A 22,110-nucleotide genomic window follows, 5' to 3' on the forward strand; every position below is an offset into this window, starting at 1 on the left:
CTCACCCTGCTGGGGCCTGCCCCCCCCCACACTCCAAGGACACACCAAGAGCTTCACCCAGGGCCGCCCAGCACCCAACAGTGTCTCAAGGCACCAGGAAGCCCCTGCAGCCGTGCCAGGGCCTTAGGTGGGAAATATGTCCAGTGGGGTCCAGAACTTTCTGCGATGATGGACATGTTCTACGCCTATGTTGTCGGATACGGTCGACAGCAGCCACATGTGGCTTCTGAGCATTTCAAATGTGGCTAGTGCAACCTTTTAACTTAATTATTTAATTCATTTTGATTTTAATTAATTAGCCATCTGTGGCTAGTAGCTACCACGCTGGCCAGCACAGACCTCATAAATCCAGCTGGGATCTGTGAAGCCTCAGGGGACAGGCGTTACTGCACACCTTCCTCACCACTCAGCCCGGCCTTTCAGCTCTTGCCAGGGGCAAGGTTCTCCCTTAGATCTGCTCTAGGACTTTTTGGCTTTACATCAGGGCTCTGGTAAAATGCTAGGCCCTTGGGGTCATGACTCCAATCCTGTGGGGTCTGCCTGGGCTGTCTCTAGGAGCCCCTCGTCTTATATCATGATACCCTGGAGTGTCTAAAATTACTCTCAAGGAAAAAGGCTGCAGAATGAGTCCCATATTCTCAGAAGTAGTTTTAATATTCTTTGGTTTTAAATATAACCATGATGAGCGGTTATTACAATTTCTAAAATGCCTGAATTCACAAATTTCAATTATAAGGTATAAAACTTTATCTTTCGGGGCAGAAGCACAATCCGTTTAAAGGAGTGATTTGCCCAAAGGTCTAACCACCAGGGATGTGTCAACTATGCTTGTTGCCTAAATTAAGCTTAAATGTGCACTTGGGATTTATTCTTCCTCTTTCCCATTAGCATTTCCAAGTCCGAATGAGAGGTCCAGGTTTCTCTGGGGAGGTTGGGGAGAAGCCTGGGGATAGGAGGCAACTCGGGGGTCTGGGAAGTGTATGAGGGGTTCCACTCTGTACTCCGCCCCCTGATGCTTTAGGGACACCGATTCTCTCTACACCTTCTAGGATCTGTTTTCCCCCGTTATTTCCCACTCATTCAGTAGAGCTGACTGTGCTGTGCTGGTCATTGACTGCTAGCGGCTCTGGGGAGGTGGGGGTCACCGGCTGGCCCAGGAGAGGAAGGAGCAGATAACGGCTCCTTAGTTCGCGGTCCATGCCCAAACCCCACAGCACATCAACTCCAGATGTCTTGACAGTCATGGTGCCTCCAGTGGCCCACCCAGACCCAGCCTCTGCCCTTTCCCAAGCGGGGTCCCCATGGGTATTCAGGAATGCAAGGGGGCAGGGTGGGAGCCACTCACATCACTGAACACTTTGTCCAGCTCCTTGGGGTCCATGATAAAGTTGGGGTAGCCTATCATGTTGTAGATCGCATCCGCCTGGGCAGGAGAGACACAGAGGACAGTGAACGCCCAGCAGTGCTCTGTGGGTGCCGGGCTCAGGGTCTGGGCCAAGGGGAAACGGCCCAGCTCCTCCCATCTCAGAGCTTTCACGTCCCTTCCTCTTGTCTAACTTCCACTTATCCTTGGGGTCTCTGCCTAAATGTCATGTCCCGAGGGAAGCCTTCCCTGGTCACCACCCCCTGCTGGGCCGCATCTCACCCATGGTCACACCTCCCTTGCGCACGTAGCACAGTTTGTTTTCATACAGTCGTTAATCCGATCATGTGTTCAAGGCTGTCCCTCCATCGTGCTGGACTTTCCACCTCCTGAACGCAGGACAGCAACCGTGCTGCGCTCATTGGATAAAACTAGTCCCTCCTTCATCCACCCTCGTCTCTCTGAGGCTGCTGCCCTCTGTGCGGGACCCCTCCCAGCACCCGTCCAGCCTCACCTTTTCCTTGGCTGATTTCCGAGTGTCTTCATCCATCCACTTCAGGGTGCTCAGGCTCTCTTCAAACGCCTTCTTGATCTCCAGGATTATCTCGCTGGCCTGAGGAGACAGCAGCTGAACCAGTCAGGTCTGGGCACTGGACTTGCCTAAAGGCAGTGGGCATCCCAGGGAGAAGGATGACGCCAGGCCAGAGACTCAACTCAGATCCTGGCTCGAGGCCTTGTCCTCCAAGGTGCTGGGCTAAGGAGGGGGGCCACAGCCATGTTCCCCCAAACTCGTTCCTCTGAACACTAACATCCTGTGAGATGAGACTGGACTTCTGTAAACAGGGCTCCCTGGTCAAATACACTCAGGGCAAGCTTTGGAAAAGTCTCTTTGCTGTGGGACTTTTCAGAGCCTTTACTGGGTACCAGGCGCTGCAACTCTTTTTAGAGATGCCGGAATATGTAGCTGGTCTCAGATGTACTGGACCACAGAATTCCTTTCTGATGGACTGGGCTTTAAAATCTAGAGAGGTCGAGTTCTGAGGAGCGGTTTCAGAAATGCTCTGCTTGGGCTGGAGATGAATGGCTGCTTTTGAGGGTGATAACGTCGAGAGCAGACCCGGAGACTGAAGGCTCTAGGGCAGGGGAAGGTGGAGTCGGGCAGCAGAAAGAGCAGAGGGACTGATGGCATCAGCCACTAACAGGTAGGTCATGGTCAGTCACGTAATAGATTTGAGTCTCAGTTTGCTAACCTCTGACTGCAAATAATATCTATGCAGTTAAACTTAGAAATAAAAGTGGTACCAAGGACGTAACAGCTACCATTTATTGAGCCCTTCTTCTGTGCCAGGTGCCCTCTTGTGTGCACTATGTCATTTAGTCTCCACTGGCAGGATGGACACTCCCACTTCCATGTTCACGGAGTGAGATTATCCCAAGTCACTCAGCCAGGAAGAGGTAAAGCCAGGATCTGAGCTGGGGCCTGGCTGTCTCCTGGTGCTCAGCCATGAGGTTCCTCTGTCCGTCACCCCTCGAGGTCAGGGTGCTCTGTCAACATTACCTCTCTGGGTCCTGCCTGCCCCTTGGAGGTGGAGATGGCTGGAATAACCTGGCCGGGCTGCGGTGAGGGTTACATGAGCTACTACAGATAAAGTGCCTGGTACCCGATCATAGCAGCTATTGTGCATAACTCAGATTATTCAAGGCTTTAGAAAACAGGACCTTGGAGTTAAAGCTGGAGCCCTGGCCTGGGGCAGGGAAGGTCCAGAGCAGACCAGCGCGTGGGCTGTCAGGCTCGTGAGGGGCCATCGCAGGAGTGATGTCACAGCCTGTGTGCACAGGGAGACACTTACTATGTTCTTGCTGTCCTCGGCGAAGGTCGCTTTGACGAACATGGGGCCCAGGGCGAAGCCCAAGGTGTTCTCTGTGTCACTCACGCAAAACTTCCAGCGAGGAAGACAGGTCTGGAAAACACAAGTCAGAGGGGTTACTTGGCCCCCATCCTTCTTCCCAACCCCTGTCTGTCGGGGAGGTAGCACCAGCTAGGCCCGTGCTCCTGTCCAGAACTTGAGGGAGACCTTTTCTGACCCAGTGGAAGTTATTTTAGGCACTGGACCAAGAGGCCACGGGATAGCCCTAATCACCGGCATCTACTACTTCCTGCAGAGCACTTCACAGATGCTGATGGTATCCTCTGGAGCCATCAAAATGAACCTGGGAGCCTGATGAGGAAACAGATACTCAGCCAGGGGAAACCGCTGGTCCAGAGGCCCCCAGCCACCGGAACTCTCACGTGCCTGATTCCACATCCCACGCCCCTCCTGGAAGAGGATGAGGATCCTGGTGGCAGAGAGCCTTGGGCAGTTAACTTTCTACCCCCCAGTGAGGCGCTAGCTTCAGCCCCACTTGCTCCCCTGCCCTGGCAGCCTTTGTGGACAGTCCGTATGACCACAAGTGGTGGCCCTGCTCACATAAACCCCTGTGCTGCAGAGGAAGCCCAGTCTTCTTAACCCTGAAGAGCAGGTGGTAAAAACCACCCAGGCTCAGGGTAGCCTGCTTCATAACAGCCATCAACTGGAAACAACACAAATGCCCATCGACAGGCAGATGGATAAACAAAACGTGGTATTTTTATACAACAGCACACGACTTGGAAACAAAAGGGAAGGAACAACTGATGTACACAACATGGATGAATTTCACAGCTGTTTTGCTGAGCAAAAGAAGCCCGCACAGCTGTGTGATCCCATCTACGCCCACCTCTGGGGATGCTGGGTCGGGGAGACTGATGGGAATGGCGGGCAAGGGACCCTCCTGTGCAGAGCACGCTGGACAAACGGCTGATGGAAATGTTCTCTGTCTTGATTGGGTTGGTGGTTACAGGAGTGATTTCATTTGTCAAAACTCACTAACCTGTATACTTAGTGTATACATTTTATTGTGTGTAAATTACACCTTCTAAAAATTTTTCTTAAAGGCAAGAAGGAAAAAAGGAAGGAAGAAAAAGGCACTCCAGCCTTCGCTAAGTTCTTTTTTTTTTTTTTTTTTTGCGGTACGTGGGCCTCTCACTGTTGTGGCCTCTCCCCTTGCGGAGCACAGGCTCGGGACGTGCAGGCTCAGCGGCCATGGCTCACGGGCCCAGCCGCCCCGCGGCACGTGGGATCTTCCCAGACCAGGGCACGAACCCGTGTCCCCTGCATCGGCAGGCGGACTCCCAACCACTGCGCCACCAGGGAAGCCCCTCTAAGTTCTTTTAAACTCTCCCAGCCGTGTGTCCACTTGGCCGCCCCTCTCCTCCCCCCAACCCACCCACTGCTCTTCCTCAGCTTCAAAGTCTACAGCTGGACACGGGCTGTACCCGGACCTGGCGGAGCCTGACCCCACAGGAGGTTGGGCCCAGGGGGATTCTAACTCCTGGGCTCTGTGGGGGCTCCAGGCTGGGACGGCTGAATCACAGACTGATTCTTATTGTCTTCTCAGGGGGTTCTTCGCGTAAACCCGTTCATTCACGCACGCGTTCATTAACTCACACAGCCAGTGTTCTCTGAGCAGTTCTGCTGTGCCCTGACTGTGCTAGGTCTTGCCCTCTGGGCTCAGCTGAAATGCCCAGAACATTCGGGGGAGAGACAGGTGCATAAAAAGCGTAACAGCATCAGCAATAGTAGTAAATGTTTAGTAAGTGTTTACTGGGTGCGGGGCCCCACCCTGCAGAATCCTCGCTGTTAACCCGACGAGGCAGGTACCCTCTGTGCTCCTTTCTGCAGATGAAGAACACGGTGTGCAGTATGGTAGCCTTCACAGCAGACTTTGCAGGGATTCCCTCATGTAACCCCAGACAACCCTCTGGTAAATAGGGCAGTGATGAGTTACCCCTTTTTACAGATGGGAAGACTGAGCTCCCTGATCCAATGAAGTGATTTGCCCAAGGCTGTATGGTTAGAGGAAGCACTGCAAACTCAGAACTTCTGACCCAGAGCTCTGTGCTATTACCTCCCTACGAGGATGGGCACCTGGATGCTCTATAAGGCTTTACAAATTAAAAGTGTTTTCCCAAATGGAGGCCATTCCCAAGGGTCCTGTGAGATGAGGTCAGGGATGATCCCAAACAACAGATGAGAAAACTGAGGCTCAGAGAGCCTGGGAGACCACGTGTTCAGGGGACAGAGTCCCTGCCTTGTCGCGTCTGTGACCCAGGCGCTCACCCAGGACTGGTCCAAGATAGCAGCAGGTGGGGCAGGAAGGAGACTACCCAAGGTCACACAGCGGGGCTGTGCTTTGAGTTGTGCAGGACGCAAGCTGGACAGATCTGGCCTGGACCCAGAAGCAGCCATGGTGGGGAGTGGGGAGGGCCAGAGAATGAGAAACAGATGAGCAGTGTCTTCCCCCCTCAGCCCCGGGGCATCTAGTGAGCCCCAGCTCAGAGCCTCCCACGTCCAGGGTCTCCCAGCTGCCCTTGCTTCTGCCAAGGCCTTCCTGTGTCCCACCAGCTCTCAGCACCTCGTTAGTCAGCGCAGCAGCTGCACGTTGAGCCTGGTCCGGGGAACTCTAAGCATACAGTCCAGTAGTGTTATATCTACTGGCTGTGCAACCAATCTCCAGAACTTTTCATCTTGCAAATCTGAAACTCTCCACCCATTCAACAACTCCCCACTCTCCTCTCCCCACCTGCTGCCCCTGGCAACCACCAGGAAGCCCAATTTTAACTTTTGGTTCCTGCAGAGTAGAGGCTGAGTGGTGCAGAGCTCAGGGGTACGGGCTGTGGAATCCGATGTGCTGGGTTTCAGAGCCACTCCACTTACAAGCTGCGTGACTGAACAAGTCCCTTCCCCTCACTGAGCCTCAGTTGCCTCATCTGTAAAATGAGATAACAGGTTCCAAGACACAGAACTGTTGTAGGAGCTTGGTGAGATAATGCCTATAAAAAGTAAACATCCAGTGATGATATAGTTTATTCATTATCACTAATAGTGAGTAGCCAAAAGTGCCAAACGTTGTAGTCATCCAGACCTGGGTGTGAATTTGAGCTTGGCTGCTTCCTTGCTGGGTGACTAGGGAAACCCCTTACCTCGCTGAGCCTCTGTCTCCTCATCTGTAACCCGGGGTGGGGATAAAGTGATGATGGAGGCGTGTGCCCCCGACACAGAGCCGTCTCTGTAACTACCATCCCAGGTCCTGGTCAGGCCCTTCCCGTATAAAGTCTCCTGGGAGACCACGTATTCAGGGGACAGAGTCCCTGCCTTGTCGTGTCTGTGACCCAGGCACTCACCCAGGGCTGGTCCAAGATAGCAGCAGGTGGGGCAGGAAGGAGGGCAGGGCAGCCAGCTCTTCCCCTGGCCCTTCTCTGCGGGCCCAGGGTGGCCTTCGTGGCTGAGCAAGCCCCTCTTGTCAGGAACAGGGATTGTTCCCAGCCTCCCTCTCCCTCTGTCCCCTTCCTGCCAGAGGTGGGTGTACAAGGGGAGGGAGAGACAGAACTTTCCCCAGGATCAACTCTGGGGCCCACATGCTGCCATTCTCTGCCAGTCCTCATCTGGCTCTGCCCACTGCCCTGGACTCTGGGAGGGGCTGCAGGAGCAGAGTCCACCTGGCGCCAGCTCTGCTCGCCCCCTGGGGTCTTGCTAGCTGTGGTCCTGGGCGTGGGCAGGGTGTGCCGGTGTAGGGGGGCTTAGCACTCCAGCCTCCACTGCTCTGTGGCTGGGGCACCTCCTAGCTGCCTGCAGGGGTCCCGGCTTGGTGTATCCCCTCAGCACGTGAGGACTGATCGGTTTCTCTCAGCCCCCTCAGCAGACGTGGGGGCCTGGGGCACAGACCCCAACTCAGTGTCTCCGTACTGGGCTCAGAGTCTGGCACATGGTGGCAGGGCGTCAGTGAACACGCACTAGCTGGCCGTGTGAACGACACAATGACCTCCACTTCCTTGGGGAGGTGGAAGTAGCTGGAGGGCAGGGGTCACAGTGGGGCAGTTAAAGCTGGTGAAGGGACTTCCCTGGTGGTCCAGTGGCTAAGACTCCGGGCTCCCAGTGCAGGGGGCCCGGGTTTGATCCCTGGTCGGGGAACTAGATCCCACATGCGTGCTGCAACTAAGGAGCCCACATGCCGCAACTAAAAAAAAGATCCCGTGTGCCTCAACTAAGATCCCGCGGGCCTCAACTAAGATCCCGCGGGCCTCAACTAAGATCCCGCGGGCCTCAACTAAGATCCCGCGGGCCTCAACTAAGATCCCGTGTGCCTCAACTAAGATCCCGCGGGCCTCAACTAAGACTTGGCACAGCCAAATAAAGATAAATAAATAAGTACTAAAAGATAAAATAAAATAAAATAAAGCTGGTGGAAACCACCTGGTCTGGGGCTTGGGAGGATAATGGTATCAGTGGACACTCGTGTCGTACTTACCGTGAGTCAGGGGCTGCTCCAGGGGTTTTAAATTTATGGTGAAGAAGTAGTATTATTGGGGGGGGTCCCTGTGTGAGAGGGGGCTGATGATCATACCCACCTTGCAGGGATGTGACAGTCACATGAGTTACACAAGGAAAGCCTCATCACCATCACCATTGAGAAGGAGTCGGAAGGGAAACCCAGAAGCCACCTTTTGCTCTAAATTAGCTAAATCACTGAGTGTCCTCTTCACACTTGAAGACGGTGTAATCACCTCTTCCTGGAAACTTCTGCCCACCCCTGGCTGGCTTAGATCCCCTCCTGTGCGCCCAGGGACACCATGGGGGATCCCTTCAGTGGCCCTCTTCATCCTCTGCCTGTCATCTACCTCCCTCGCGAGTTCTAGGGCCTGGCGCACAGCAGGTGCTCACCTTCTTAGTCCCGTACATGACTTCCATGAACTTCTCGTCGGCGTCCTGAAAGCGCTGATCGAGGAAGGAGCTTGTTTTCCGCACCAGGTTCCAGATCATGTAGTTGTTCAGCAGGCTGGGGCAAGAAGATGACAGACAGGCTCAGAAGTGCCCCAGGTTGGATGCACAGCAGCATTCCCCCCACTGGCCTCTAGGGGGCGCTCACGGAGATGCACCCTGGTTGCTGTGTGGTACTGGGCTGAAGAAGGGAAGGAGTGGCCATTTCCAATGCTTGGGGAAGACCCAGCCAGAAGGCCAAAGATGGGAAAGCGGGCCTAAGAATCGGAGGGGAAGGAAGGAGGCTCTGGCCAGCCAGGCGAAGTTCTATATGAATGAGAGCTCTCACTGCCCCCATCCCCAGGGCGCAGAGAACCATCTGTGGCTGGTGTCACCTTTGCAAATAAGTCACCTTCACACATAGATATAGTGTTCACTATGGTGAACATCCAGCCTCAAACTGGAACCAACCTGAAAGTCTGACAAGTGGGGAACAGTGAGTAAATAATCATATTTATACTTGATGGAATATTATGTAGCCATGAAAAATGAGACCTGCAGAGGGTCTGGGACGACATGGGGAAGGTGCTTATGGTAAAGGTCAAGGGAAAAGCAGACTATACACGTGGTCACGATGATGGCGAAAAAAGGAACCATGTATTAGAAAATCCACCTCTTGCTCTCTCTCTCACATACCTGCTTCTCTCTAAAAACACACATACACATCCCATAAGATCAACATGAGTGTTTTGGGTAATCTGAATTTTTTTCTGTAGTTAAAAACATTTCTGCAACAAATCTTTACAATTAAAAAATCATAGGACTTCCCTGGTGGTCCAGTGGTTAAGAATCTGCCTTCCAATGCAGGGGACGCAGGTTCAATCGCTGATCGGGGAACTGAGATTCCACATGCCGGGGGGCAACTAAGCCTGCGCGCTCTAGAGCCTGCATGCCACAACTAGAGAGCCCGTGTGCCGCAACTAAGACCTGACGCAGCCAAATAAATAAATAATTAAAAATTATTTATTATTTTTGGCTGCGTTGGGTCTTCATTGCTGTGTGTGGGCTGTCTCTAGTTGCGGCGAGCGGGGGCTACTCTTCATTGTGGGGCACGGGCTTCTCATTGTGGTGGCTTGTTTTGTTGCGGAGCACGGGCTCTAGGTGTGCGGGCTTCAAGAGTTGTGGCACACGGGCTCAGTAGTTGTGGCTCGCGGGCTCTAGAGCACAGGCTCAGTAGTTGTGGCACACAGGCCTAGTTGCTCTGCGGCATGTGGTATCTTCCCGGACCAGGGCTCAAACCCGCGTCCCCCTCCACTGGCAGGTGGACTCCTAACCACTGCACCCCCAAGGAAGCCCACTAAATAAATATTTTTTAAAAATCATAAATATTAACTAAATTATTAGTTAACATTTACTGAGTCCCATTCAGTGTCAGGCACTGTGTTAAAATACTTCACACAGATTATTTCACTCAGTTCTCTGTATTTGTATCCCCATTTTATGGATGAGGAAAATGAACCCGAAAAAGGGAAAGAAACGTGCCCAAGGCTACCAAGCTGGCGGGCGGAGGAGCCTGGGTACCCTGCAGCCTCTCACAGAAGCCAGCCCAGGGCCCATGTTCCTAGTCAGTGTGGCCCCCGTCCCGGCCGGGTGCCCTTACCATTTGTCTGTGATGTTGATGAGGGTGGAGACCTGGCTTAGGTACTCTTTGTCATAGACGACTATAGGCTCGGATTCGTTGATCTCCACGGGGTAGAAGATGGTGTTGAGGAAGGGCAGCCAGTTGATGGCGGGCGCCAAGGCCTGGAAGGGAAGCAGACAGCGTGACTCTGGCTGGGCTGCTTCTCCTCAGAGCCCAGGACTCTAGGTCATTCTTCTGAAGAAGGCGCCATTGAGCCCTCACCGCAGACAAAGCAAAGAGCTGGGCGCTGGCTGACGGTGCACTGGGCAGATGCGATGTCAAACCCAGGCTGGCTGGCTGTTGTCAGGGACGCTGTACGTATAGAACCGTAAGGCACCAAACACCAAACTGTAACTCGAAATGGAATAAGAGGAGACACAGTGACAGCAGCGGCAGCCACTGCTGGTCAAGCCCCTCCAGGGCCAGGGGCCACCATCAGTGACACACATCTTCTCTCAGTTGGACCTCACGACAAGCCTAGGCAGTAGGTACCATTATCCCCATTTTACTGATGAGGAAACTGAGCCTCAGAGGGATCTGCAATGGATGTGTGTAGAATCGGGAGCCAACTGCCTGGGTTCATACGCTTACCAGCTGTGTGACCTGGAGTAAGTGGATGAACCCCTCTGTGCCTCGGGATCTCATCTGAAAAGTGAGGCTCATCATCATCATAAAACCCACCCCACAGGGTTAGTGTGAGAATTAAACAAGGAATCCTGTCGGTTCTACTCAACATGTGGTCCTGTAACATCAACTAGGTTCTATATGATCAGTCTTCTGTATGATTGGTAACTACAAGAATAACAGCAGTGGAGTGCATAGAATTCTCTGGTCCACAGGAGGTCTTTCTCAGGCATGGGATCTGGAAAAGCAAGCATAGGATGATAACCCCAGCAAGAGAGGAAAAGCCCTCAGCTCAGCCCATGCCCACACAGGAAGCCAGTCAGCTCTATTTTAAGATAATATAAAAGGAGCACCTGCACACAACCCTCCCCACAGAGGCACATGCCACTTTGCATAACTCCCAGCTCCCAGAGGGCTGCACTTGCCCTTGGCCCGCCTAACGGCAGCCCCACTGCACAGAGCTCCCATCTGTCTATCTTCGGGGTCTCCGTGTCCACAGCCAGGAGTTCCATTTCCCACCAGGCAGCCTCCAGCCATGCGAGCTATTTCTCAAGGTTCCAATTACTGTCTTGTGAGTGTTTTGATGACCAAGTGGCACAACTTTAAAAAAAAATTGTGGTAACATAAAATTTACCACCTTAGCCATGTTTCAGTGTACAGTTCAGTGGCATTAAGTATAATATATTCATGTTCTGTAACCATCACCACCATCCATCCACAGAGTTCATCTTGCAAAACTGAAACTCTGAATCTATTAAAAATAACTCCCCCATCCCCCTCCCTCAGCCCTAGACAACCACCATTCTACTTTCTGTCTGTGAACCTGACTACTCTATGTACCTCATCTAAGTGGAACCATGCAGTCTATTTGTCCTTGGGACTGGCTTATTTAACTTAGCATAATGTCCTCAAGTTACACAACTTTTGAATGGACTGCTCTAGTCCTATTTTCCCCATATGTTCTGTTGTTTTTAGTTCTTTTCAGTCCTGTAGTTTTACAGGATGCAAGGTTTTTCAGGACTGCATATACTGTGTTACAGCAAAAATGCCTGTAACGTCCATGGTATCTGGCATTTAGCAAGCAATCAGTGTTAGCTATTATAATCATTGATGAGCTATTGTAATCACTGCTCAAAGTCTCCCAAGAGTGGTCCTGGGACTGATTCCAAATTCTGACCTTTGTTTCCTTGAAAACGGGCAAAATGTGAGACAAATAAAGGAAGCGAGAGATGCCTTATAAGTGGCCTTCACACAGGAAGATCAATTAAGAACGTAAAATCAGTGACATCGATGAATCTATAACCTGCTGGTAAATACTTATAATGTCCTCAGTGACAGAGGCAGCCATAAAAACCTCCCACTTGACAGTCTCTCTGGTTTTAAAGGGCAGCTCAGCTGCTGGGGAACAAGGACCTAAAAGGACTGAGGAGGGCAGGTCCCGTGGGCAGTGGTGTGCTGGTAAACATTTAACAACTGGCTCTCAGTGATGCCGGATAATTTGCATTCCCACCATGACCTACTGCAAACTACCCACAGAGTTGGGAAGAGCTGTGCTCAGTTGCCCCAATACATCCCCATCTGCCTGGCACCAAGGTGAGCTGGAAGAGCCCTGTTTTGGAGAAGACCTAGATTGGGGTCCCCACCATGAACCAGCTCTGGACCTCAAGTCACTTTGCAGCCTTTCTCTCAAATGGAGACAAAAATCCCTACCAAGGGGCTTCCCAGGTGGCGCAGTGGTTGAGAGTCCGCCTGCCAATGCAGGGGACACGGGTTCGAGCCCTGGTCTGGGAGGATCCCACATGCCGCGGAGCAACTGGGCCCGTGAGCCACAACTCCTGAGCCTGCGCGTCTGGAGCCTGTGCTCCGCAACAAGAGGCCACGACAGTGAGAGGCCCGCGCACCGCGATAAAGAGTGGCTCCCGCTCGCCACAACTGGAGAAAGCCTTCGCACAGAAACGAAGACCCAACGCAGCCAAAAATAATAAATAAATTAATTAATTAAAAAAAAAAAGCTGACGCAGCCACAGATAAAATAAAAATAAAAATAAATTAAAAAAAAAAATCCCTGCCAAGGGTGGGCTACTCTGTGCCTCTCGGGACAGCTTATACAATAAATCGAGCTTCTTTTTTCCCGTAGCTTGTCCATTCCTCCCTCTCTTCCTGGCAAGAGCTCCTTAAGCAGGTGACCTCTGGGGCTCCCCATCAAATTTCTGTGGCTGCAAAACTTGAAGGTGTCCAGGTGAGATGGTCAAACAGGGCTCAACACTTAGAGCTACCTGACAGTGTGACCTGCTGGCAAAGCCCCCCGGGAAAATCGCCAAGTTTACAAAATGTCGCTGTTTATACAATTAACAAGAGCTTCCTAAACTGCAGGTGATTGGAACTCTCTGATCAGGGTACAGATACAGGTGATGATAAATCCCCGTATACTTAACACAAGCCTGTTCCTTTCGGGAGAGCAGGTGTTCTGTGCAGGTAAATTCCCGCAACTCTGAAACAGAGTGCGTGTTGAATACCAGGATTTTCACATTTTCAATCTTTACTGATTTAGTGAACACTTCACTTAAACCCGAGTGCCTGGGTCCATCTCCATGGAGACGGCTGTTTTAACCAACCAGGACATTCCACTTGTGACTCAAAGCCTTTGGGGCACACAGATGAGCTCTATTTTCCACACTTGCAGCCAAAGAGCACTGCTGGTCACCAAGCACCCAGCTCAAGTAGGCTTGCAACGTGGGAGAGGAACGAGGACGCTCCCAGGCTCTATCTCAGCTGAAGAATTTAGAGCAGAGGATGGGGCTCATTCCCAATCAATTTTTGGTGTGGAAGGTCCTAGAAAGGAACAGGAAGGTCCTCAAGCCCCTAGAGAAGCAACACAAGGATGTTGGATTCATGGGTCTGAATTCAGACTCTGCTGCTGGGGGCTTGCCTGGAACCGCCGTGTGTTCCTAGAACCACACTGTGAAAGGCTGGGGCGTCTTTCCCTGAGCCTCCTGGAGTCTGGGAAGAACACCAAATTTCCAGATACCAGGGAACAAAAAGACATTCTCTGTCCAAGGGTGGAATGAATCAAACTGGTTTAGGGCTGGAGACGTGGGCTGTCATCACCGATGACACAGGAATAATACTAAGATCGATTACTGTAATATGTTCGAATTGCATGTCAGTTTACAAGATGAGATCCCATCCTTTGCCTTATCTCACCGTCATGCAACCCCATGGGCAGGGCAGGCCAATTCTCATCCAGGACACCAGGCTTCAGGGGTCCAGGACTTCTTTAAACACTAGATATAATATTTTTATACGTAACCATGTCCATTTCTCCTGAGAGACGCGCCACAGTTTTCAACCTGTCCTCAAAGAATTCTGTGACTTAAAGTTAAGAACCACTGCCCCTTATGAGGGCAGGGGCTGTCCCTCATTTGTCTCTGTGTTCTGCAATGGAGCAGGTGTAAATGAGCAAGCAAAGCCCATTTTACAAGGAAGGAAACCGAGGCTCAAAGAGGGGGTTATGTGACTTGCCCAAGGCTCACGGTGGGGCTGGGCCAGAGCAGTCTTCTGACTCCAAGCCCAGGACTCACACAACTCCAGGCTGCTGCCTCTGCTAAAATCCTCCCCACCTTGGGAGCTCTGTAGCTGGGAGGGAGGAAAAGCCTCTCCTTGCTTGCTTGGAAGAACAGAGCGAAAGCAATGGTGAAAAGACATCTAGGGGCAGAGCCTGGAAGCCACGCTGGGGCAGATGTGCCCAGGGCTGCTGTGTTTTCTCGGCCACTCTCGGGCTGTCAGTTGCCTTCGTGGCCACTGCAGGGGGGAGAGGGACTGCTGGAGCCCTTCTGGGCTGAGAACTGGGCAGCTGGAGCAAACCAAACCATGTTGCACAAACAGCATCTCCCTCGACTTCCTGGCCTCGGAGCGGAAAAACAGTGCCAGATGGTGCCCAGCACAGGCTGCTGATCTCCATAACAATCCACTCAGCACCGCTCCCCCCGATGCCAGCTTCTCTGGGGACCTAAAGGGCAGCTGGCACCCAGAAGGAGGCCAGGCTCTCTTGCCCTCATCCCCAGCCTTTGTGTGGGCTGCACCTCCGCCTGGGACACTCAGTCAGCCTGGCCCCTGCTCACTTATTCATTAGACTCACCCTCCCTGACTTAGCTCTGCCCCTGGCCCCAGTGCCCTGCTTCTTTTGTCCAAAGCACTCGGCAATGAGATTGAGCTTGTTTCCTCGCTGGTGTCCCTTACTCTCCTGGAAGCACGTCAAGAGCAAGGCCCCAAGGTAGCCCCATAGACACCTGTTGGAGGGAGGGATGGAGAGAGAAAAAGGGGTAGGGACCTAGGTGTTCTTCCCTAAAGCAGCAGAGATGAGCCAAACTCTAATGGATGGGGAGGACTCGGCTGGGCAGAGGAAGAGTGAAGCCTCAACACAGGTGGCCAGGACATCCTTCCGAGCAGGGAAGCACGGCCTAGCCGAGCATTCCTGGGCTATGGCAGGAAACAGGAAGATTGACTAAGGCCATTCTGCTGATTCCTCGGCGACCCCAGAGCCTGGGGGAAGGCTGGACACCAACATGCCACGAACTGGAAAGAAGGAACTGGCAGGCAATCAACTCACTACCTGCAAGTCCCAAGCAGCCACCAGGGGGCAGGCTTTGATAGAGGCTGACCTACAGACGAGACATCGACTTCTCAGATGGGTACACCCAGTGCAGAGGGCGACTGACCCCAACCCTGTTACAGCTCCAGGAGGTCACCAGGGTCGTGGTCAAAAGCAGAGCTCCAGTGAGCCTAGCCTGAGTCCAGGTCCCAGCTCCCCTGCCACTTAGGAGCCTAGAGGCCTTGAGCACATCACCTAACCTCCCGGCTTGGAAAAGGGAGGTGACATCAGAACCCAACCTTCACGTTTATTGTGCACCAGGCTTGATGTACTTGAGCTTGAGAGACTGGAAATGCCCAGTCAGTGTGAGCCAATATTATCACGACCACAGAGTCTCCCCAGGTAGCTGCGGTTGCAGAAAAGCAGCCTGGCGTAGGGCAAGAGACTGGCTTTGGCTGGTCTCCGGCTGTGTGGCCTTCCGCAGGCAACTCTAATTCCCTAAGCCTCAGTTCCGTCTGTGAACTGGGGACAACAACCACCCCTGCTTCACGGGGTTGTTCTGAGGGTCTGGTGAAGGGGGTGTCAACACCCCAGTTTAGTGCCCTCCATCCTGAATGCTGTGCTGCCTCCGCCTCCGCGTCAGCAGAGCTCAGCTACCTGCAGTTCGGCTGCTGTCACTTTGTGGTAGAGGAGCTCCTCGTCCCGGCGCTTCTCCTGGGGGATGGTGATGTTGGCCAGTGCTGTCTCAAAGTCCAGGATCTGCTGCATCTGGGGCCGGATGGTGTCCTCGTCCCCTCCGCCCAGCAGCTTTCCCAGCTGGACCATGTAGTTCAGGTATCCCGTCAGCACCTGTGGGACCCAGCACCCCCCATCCGTCAGTGGCTGCTACCCACTGCCCACTGGACAAGGGGGGCAGGGTGAGGCAGGCCAGCTGCAGCCCTGCGCAGGGAGCCAGGGGGCTGGGGGGTTTCATCCAGGATACCCGCCGGAAACTAGCTTCAAGAATGGTTTTGGCAGTGCACTCCTTCACTGGTTCCCCATGGCCCTCAGGATAAAGCCCACAAAGGTCCCGAAGTGGGCTGGTCCCTGCTGTCCCAGCCCACACTCCCTCCTGGACGCCCATCACATGGAAGCCACCAATTGGGCCATCGCTCAATTATTGGAACGCACTTCTGATCCACCCTGCTCTACCAGGCCCCCAGATTTGAATTAGGTCTCCAGGTTACTTTCTCAGCTCACCCTTCCCTTCTCACAATTTATCATCATGCCTCTAATCGGGTGGTTAGTTACTTAACGTCTGCCTCCCCTCCTAGACTCGAAGCCCCATGGGGCAGGGACCAAGCTGGTCTTGTTCACCACTATCTCCCTAGCATCAGGCACTTGGTAGCCACTTGCTCAATACAGTGGGTGGAATCATGAATGGACAGTCAATGAACCTCAGGCCAGGTCTCCCTGGGACATCACAGGAGGCAGCCAGGGGGAGGGAAAGGTGTGGACTTTGGAGTTAGCGGATCTGGATGAGAATCTCAGCCTCACCACTGACGACTAGCTGTGTGACCTTGATAAGGTCACTTAGCATCTCTGAGCCTTATTTCCTCCTCTGTAACAGGCCAGGTAAAAATAATGTCCATGTGACACATAAGGCGAATGAAGTTCAGAGATGTTCAGTACCTGCAGGGTGACTGGGAAGGCCAGAGGTGATGTGTATATAAGGTGGGCATTATCACTGCCTCGCTCTAGAACGGGGACAAATGACACCTGTCCCCTGTGCCCATGGTGCCTGAATATGGAAGAGCCTTACTCTAGAATGGGGACAAATGATACCCCTCCCCTGCCAGGGACTGCCAGGTAAGGGACACCTCTATGCTCCTCTAGCTTCAAAGACCTGCAGAGGTGTGTACACTGAGGGAACACCGAGGGGGACGAACCATGGAGAGAGGTGGTCTGGGCGGGAGCCACTCTCTGAAGAGGCACACCTACCTTCTCATTCTCGGTTTTGTTCAGGTAATAATCCCTCGAGGGTAAGCCCAGGCCAGACTGGTCCACCTGAAGAGAAAGGTGGGGGTGAGAGGGGATCTCCCGTTGCGCTCGCACACCTGCGCACGCACACCTGCGCACGCACACCTGCACGCAGTCTCTGTTCGCTCCAGGGACGGCAGGCACGTGGCAACGGAGGAGCAGCTCAGACCCCAGCAGGAGCACAAGCTGGTAGCCGAGGCCACCCCTGGGATGGGCCCCCCAGCGAGGGGACAGACACATGTCGGGCTACATTCCTTCCCACACATGTGGTCAGCCGTGGGGATTTGGGGCCCTTCTGAAGGTCAGACGGAACCACCCTCCTCTTTAAACTCCTTCTAGGCTCGGCAGAGCACTTCTGCTTCATTGAACACTTCCCAAGGTGGTGAGCAGTCCAGAGCCACTCACAGCTGTGTCACCTTGGTCAAGTTGCCGAACCTTTCTGATCCTCAGGTTCTTGACCTGGAAAATAGGGGAACTATCTGACCCGCAGAGCTGGAATGAGGATTCAAGGAAAGAGTGCCAGTGAGGGCCTTGTTGGGTGCTGGGCAGGTAGGGAGGGCCAATCCCTGATAGCTCCTATCAGAGCCTTGGGCCGCACCTTGACATACCTAGAGTAGGTATTGCTGTAGTTCATTTGACTGACAAGGAAATTGCATCTCAGAGAGGCCGAGGCACTTGCCCATGGTCACGCAGTGAGTGAGTGGCAGAGGTGGGTGGGAACTTAGCCTTCAGGAGGCCCAACCCGGTTTCTCGCTTCTGCCTCTGAGGGTGGGCAGAGCAGGGCTGGGGTCCCCTGGGTGTGCTGGTACTCAGTCTGGGGCAGGCTCTGGCAGGAAGAGGTGGACTCAAAGCTATTCCGAGCAGAGCCACAAAGGCCAGAGACTGAGCTGGGGTGACTGGGAGGTGACTCCAGCTGTGCCCAGGACTTGACATCACTCCTGGGACCCACAGTAACCAGTCAGAACCCCAAAGATTCACCTGTGCTGCAGTGACCCCCACCTACCCAAGGAAGGCAAGCCTGCCCTTTCACAACTTTCCTGCAAAAATCTCACAGTTGGGAGCCTCCAGAGATAACCAAGCTCAGAAACCAGAAGCCTGTCGCCCAAGGGCAGGTCTGCCCTCACGGGCTGCTTGGTAAACTCAAAACAGGCCCTGGGGTCAGGCCGGGCCCCTCACCTGGATCACGTTGCTGCTGGAGTTCTTAGAGTCTGCGCTGACGTAGACAGAGAAGAAGGGCGAGGTGCGGTAGTGGGACGTCACCACCTGCAGCGTGCCCTGGAAGTTGTCCTTGTCCCAGGGCCCCGTGATGTTCCAGCCCCCGAGCTGTGGGGAGGGAGGGGGGCCGGGGAGGGGATGAGGCGGGGTCGGGGGAGACCGGGTGTGGATTCTGACTCTGCTGCTGACTTGCTCTGTGACCCTCTGCAGTCCTCTGACCTCTCTGAGCCTCAGGAGTAAATGAAAGGGCTGGTCTGTCTTCCTTCTTTTTTTCTTTCTCTCTCTCTTCCTCCCTCCCCCTCCCTTCCTTCCTTCCTCCCTCTCTGTCTCTCTCTCTCTCTTCCTCCCTCCCTGTCTCCCCCTCCCTCCCTTCCTCCTTCCCTCCCTCCCTTCCTCCTTCCCTCCCCCCGCCCCCTCCCCTCCCCCTCCCTCCCTTCCCTCCCCCTCCCCCTCCCTTCCTTCCTTCCTCCCTCTCTCTCTGTCTGTCTCTCTCTCTTCCTCCCTCCCTCCCTCCCCCTCCCTCCCTTCCTCCTTCCCTCCCCCCTCCCCCTCCCCTCCCCTCCCTCCCTTCCCCCTCCCTTCCTTCCTTCCTCCCTCTCTCTGTCTCTCTCTCTCTTCCTCCCTCCCTCCCTCCTTTCCCTCCTTCCTCCCTCTCTCTTTTTCTCCTGGCCGTGCCATGTTGCGCAGCTTGTGGGATCTTAGTTCTCCGACCAGGGATTGAACCCACGCCCCCTGCAGTGGAAGCGCAGAGTCCTAACCACTGGACCGCCAGGGAAGCCCCTGGTGTGTCTTCATTAGGGGTTTCTGACCAGTCATGAAAACATATGGCGGCTACTCCCTAGGCAGCTGGGGATGGGGATGGGAAGGAGAATTTTCCTGTGCTCTGTTCACTTTTGCGTACTCCATCACATGAATGTAATTCCTATTAAAGCAGAAATTCAGTTGTGCCTATAAAAAAAGGGTCCTTATTCTTTAACAGGTTGGTGAGTTAAGGTCTATCAGAGTTTCTCTCCGAGTTGGGATGCTTTTCATCTCCTCAGTCTTCCCTGGTTGGGCACGTGCTGGCACGTGAGGCCTGTGCCAGCGGGGAGGGGCTGTCCCGTCCCCGATGCCCACAGCTCCCCACCCGGCTGCAGTGCCTCCCCTGAGCCCACCTAGGAGGCGGGCCTCCGGGGAGCAGCAGTTCCCCCGAAAACACCCACGGCCACCCTTCTGTGTGCACTGGGCAGTGCGGCCAGCCTTGGGCGCCCCCCCGACCCCCAAGTCCATCCAAGGCTGACTGGAAGGTGCCCAGGAAGAAGAAGACTCATTCTGCTCAGGGTGACGGGGGGCCCGGGTCAGCGTGGCCCTCCTCACAGGGAGGGCTCTGCTTCTGATCCCAGACTTTCTGTTGGTCCTTCCAGAACACACCCCTCCTCACACACAAACATGCCCCCTGAGGAAATGGAAGTAGCAACGTAGAGAAACATCTTCCCTGTAAATAGGGCCCTTGTCCCACTCACAGACGCCCAGAGACATATACATGTGACAGACAGCCCCACATAAATACATAGACATTCCCACCTACACAGAGATGCGCACGCACACACACACACACACACTCACTCAGACAATCTGACACATGTCAGCAGACAGACAGACTCCATGATCCAGCTGGTCAAGGTGGCTGGAGGTGTGAGGTGGCTGGGCCCTGGTGGCAGCTGAGAGCTGGGGCAGAAGCCAGGGGCATAGGCTAGTGGCAGGGGCGGGAGGAGATGGGGGGTACGGGGCAGGGACAGGAGGAGATGGGGGCAGGTGGCAGGGGCAGGAGGAGATGGGGGTAGGGGGCAGGGGCAGGAGGAGATGGGGACAGGGGACAGGGGCAGGAGGAGATGAGGGCAGGGGGCAGGGGCAGGAGGAGATGGGGGGCAGGGGGCATGGGCAGGAGGAGATGGGGGCAGGGGCAGGAGGAGATGGGGGCAGGGGACAGGGGTAGGAGATGGGGGTAGGGGACAGGGGTAGGAGATGGGGGGCAGGGGGCAGGGGTAGGAGATGGAAGGCGGGGGCAGGGGTAGGAGATGGGGGGCAGGGGGCAGGGGTAGGAGATGGGGGCAGGGGCAAGAGACGGGGGGCAGGGGCAGGAGGAGATGGGGGAAGGGGGCAGGGGCAGGAGGAGATGGGGCGTAGGGGCTCACCTTCTCGATCAGCTCCATCAGGGGTTTGGCCTTGAGCTCCTCAATCCTGCTTTCGTTCATACATGCACGGTAGTATACCTGGGCCTTCCTTTCTGCCTCACTTACACTGGCCGTGGAGTTTTCTGGAACGACAAGGGAGAGCAGTTTGCACACTGGGTGGCCCTGGGCGAGTCCCTCTTGGAGTCTCGGTGTTCTCAGCTGTGACAAGAGCTGGGACTTGGGCCTGTCAGTGCAGGTGAGGAACCGCCACGGTGGGCATCTGACTGCCGTGGGCAGACTGGAGGGCTCTTCATTCACTGAGCATAGGTAAGGAGAGGAGACTGTGCTTCTCCCTGTCTGTTGGATGGGTTCTCAGACGTGTCCCTGGCCTGGCAGCACGGGCCACCCAACGGGAGGACAGTCTGCTTTCCCTGCCGGCTAGCGTGTGACCCAGATACCCCCACCCGGTGTGTGGGACAGAGACCTGTCTATTTTTTTTTTCAGATCCCAGAGAACCTTTCTTGTGGTAAAGACAGGGCTTGGACGGAAGCTTTAAGGCCTCGTTCATTACAAACTGACTCTCCGCTTCTTCCTCAGAGGGGCCGGGCATGTTCATCAGACCGAGAGCTGACTCAGAGGCCCTTTGCCATGTCCCTTCCCGTCCCCCACAAGCAGCAACTCAGTTCCTGACACCAGGACACCCGGGAGCCTCTGTCCCTTCTCCTTGTCCTTGGTGCCCTGGCTGGGATGCCACCCGCTGAGGCCACGCTCCTGCACGGGCACAAGTGGGGGCAGTGTCCCATCTGCAGCCAGGGCACAGAGGATCCGCCTTTCTCGCAGAGCCCTGCTCCAGACCCCCACCCCGCCGGGCCCCCGGTTCCCTCCGCTCCCGCCCCGCCTTGGGGAACTCCTCACTGCTCTGGCCGCTTTTCCTCATTTCATTCTCATCCCTCCTGGACCCCGAAACCCCTTCCTTTGCTTTCCTTTTCCGGCAGAGCTTTATCCATTCATTCACTAAGTGGGTACTAGCTGCTCACTCTGTGTTAGGCTCTGTGCCAGCTTTGGGGACACAAAAGACAACGTCCCTGTCTCCATGGAGCTTCCTTTCCAGTGTGAGGACACAAGTAACAAACAAGTAAACACATGAAGAAAGAGCTCCCCTTGGCCTTCTGCATAGGATACTGTCAAACCCTACTCCGCCTTCAAGGCCTCTCAGAGGCCATCTTGCCTATGAAGCTTCTCCTGAGAGGTTCATTCACGAAGGGCCTCAACACTGAGCACTTATGGGTGCCAGGCACTGGGCTGGCCACTAGGTTTTATGGACACAAGTAAGACCCGCTCTTGCCTCCAGGGAGCGCATGGTCAAATGGTGACACATACATGCAAAGACATGACCCCAAGACAAGACAGTGCTTTGACTAACGCAAATGGTTCTGGAACCCAGAGAAAAGTCACACCCTTTGGTGGAGTGGGGAGGGCAGGGGGCGGCGTTTCTCCAGAGGATGTTCTACGATTTGAGCTGGTTCTGAAAGATGAAAAGTTACCCACCAGGTAGAAATGAGGGGAAAGGGTACTGGGTTTGGGGGGAGTGGACAGTATGAGGAAAAGCAAGGAAGCATAAAAGGGCA

At 54.3% G+C, this 22,110-nt stretch overlaps 1 protein-coding gene across 3 annotated transcripts in view; it reads right to left on the reverse strand.

The window, feature by feature from the left end:
- ECE1 (endothelin converting enzyme 1) overlaps positions 1 to 22,110 on the reverse strand; it is a 115,037-nt gene that overhangs the window by 10,609 nt on the left and 82,318 nt on the right. For all 3 annotated transcript variants that reach the window (XM_079916810.1, XM_079916809.1, XM_079916811.1), the window contains exons 5-13: positions 20,504 to 20,625; positions 18,291 to 18,437; positions 17,076 to 17,141; positions 15,753 to 15,944; positions 9,860 to 10,002; positions 8,164 to 8,278; positions 3,214 to 3,324; positions 1,878 to 1,976; positions 1,346 to 1,423 (exon numbers count right to left, since the gene is read on the reverse strand). In XM_079916810.1, the coding sequence (XP_079772936.1) occupies positions 1,346 to 1,423; positions 1,878 to 1,976; positions 3,214 to 3,324; positions 8,164 to 8,278; positions 9,860 to 10,002; positions 15,753 to 15,944; positions 17,076 to 17,141; positions 18,291 to 18,437; positions 20,504 to 20,625 (1,073 nt within the window). The remainder of the gene's footprint in view (positions 1 to 1,345; positions 1,424 to 1,877; positions 1,977 to 3,213; positions 3,325 to 8,163; positions 8,279 to 9,859; positions 10,003 to 15,752; positions 15,945 to 17,075; positions 17,142 to 18,290; positions 18,438 to 20,503; positions 20,626 to 22,110) is intronic.

Source organism: Stenella coeruleoalba (assembly GCF_951394435.1).
Source record: "Stenella coeruleoalba genome assembly, chromosome: 1".
NCBI classification, from domain to species: Eukaryota; Metazoa; Chordata; class Mammalia; order Artiodactyla; family Delphinidae; genus Stenella; species Stenella coeruleoalba.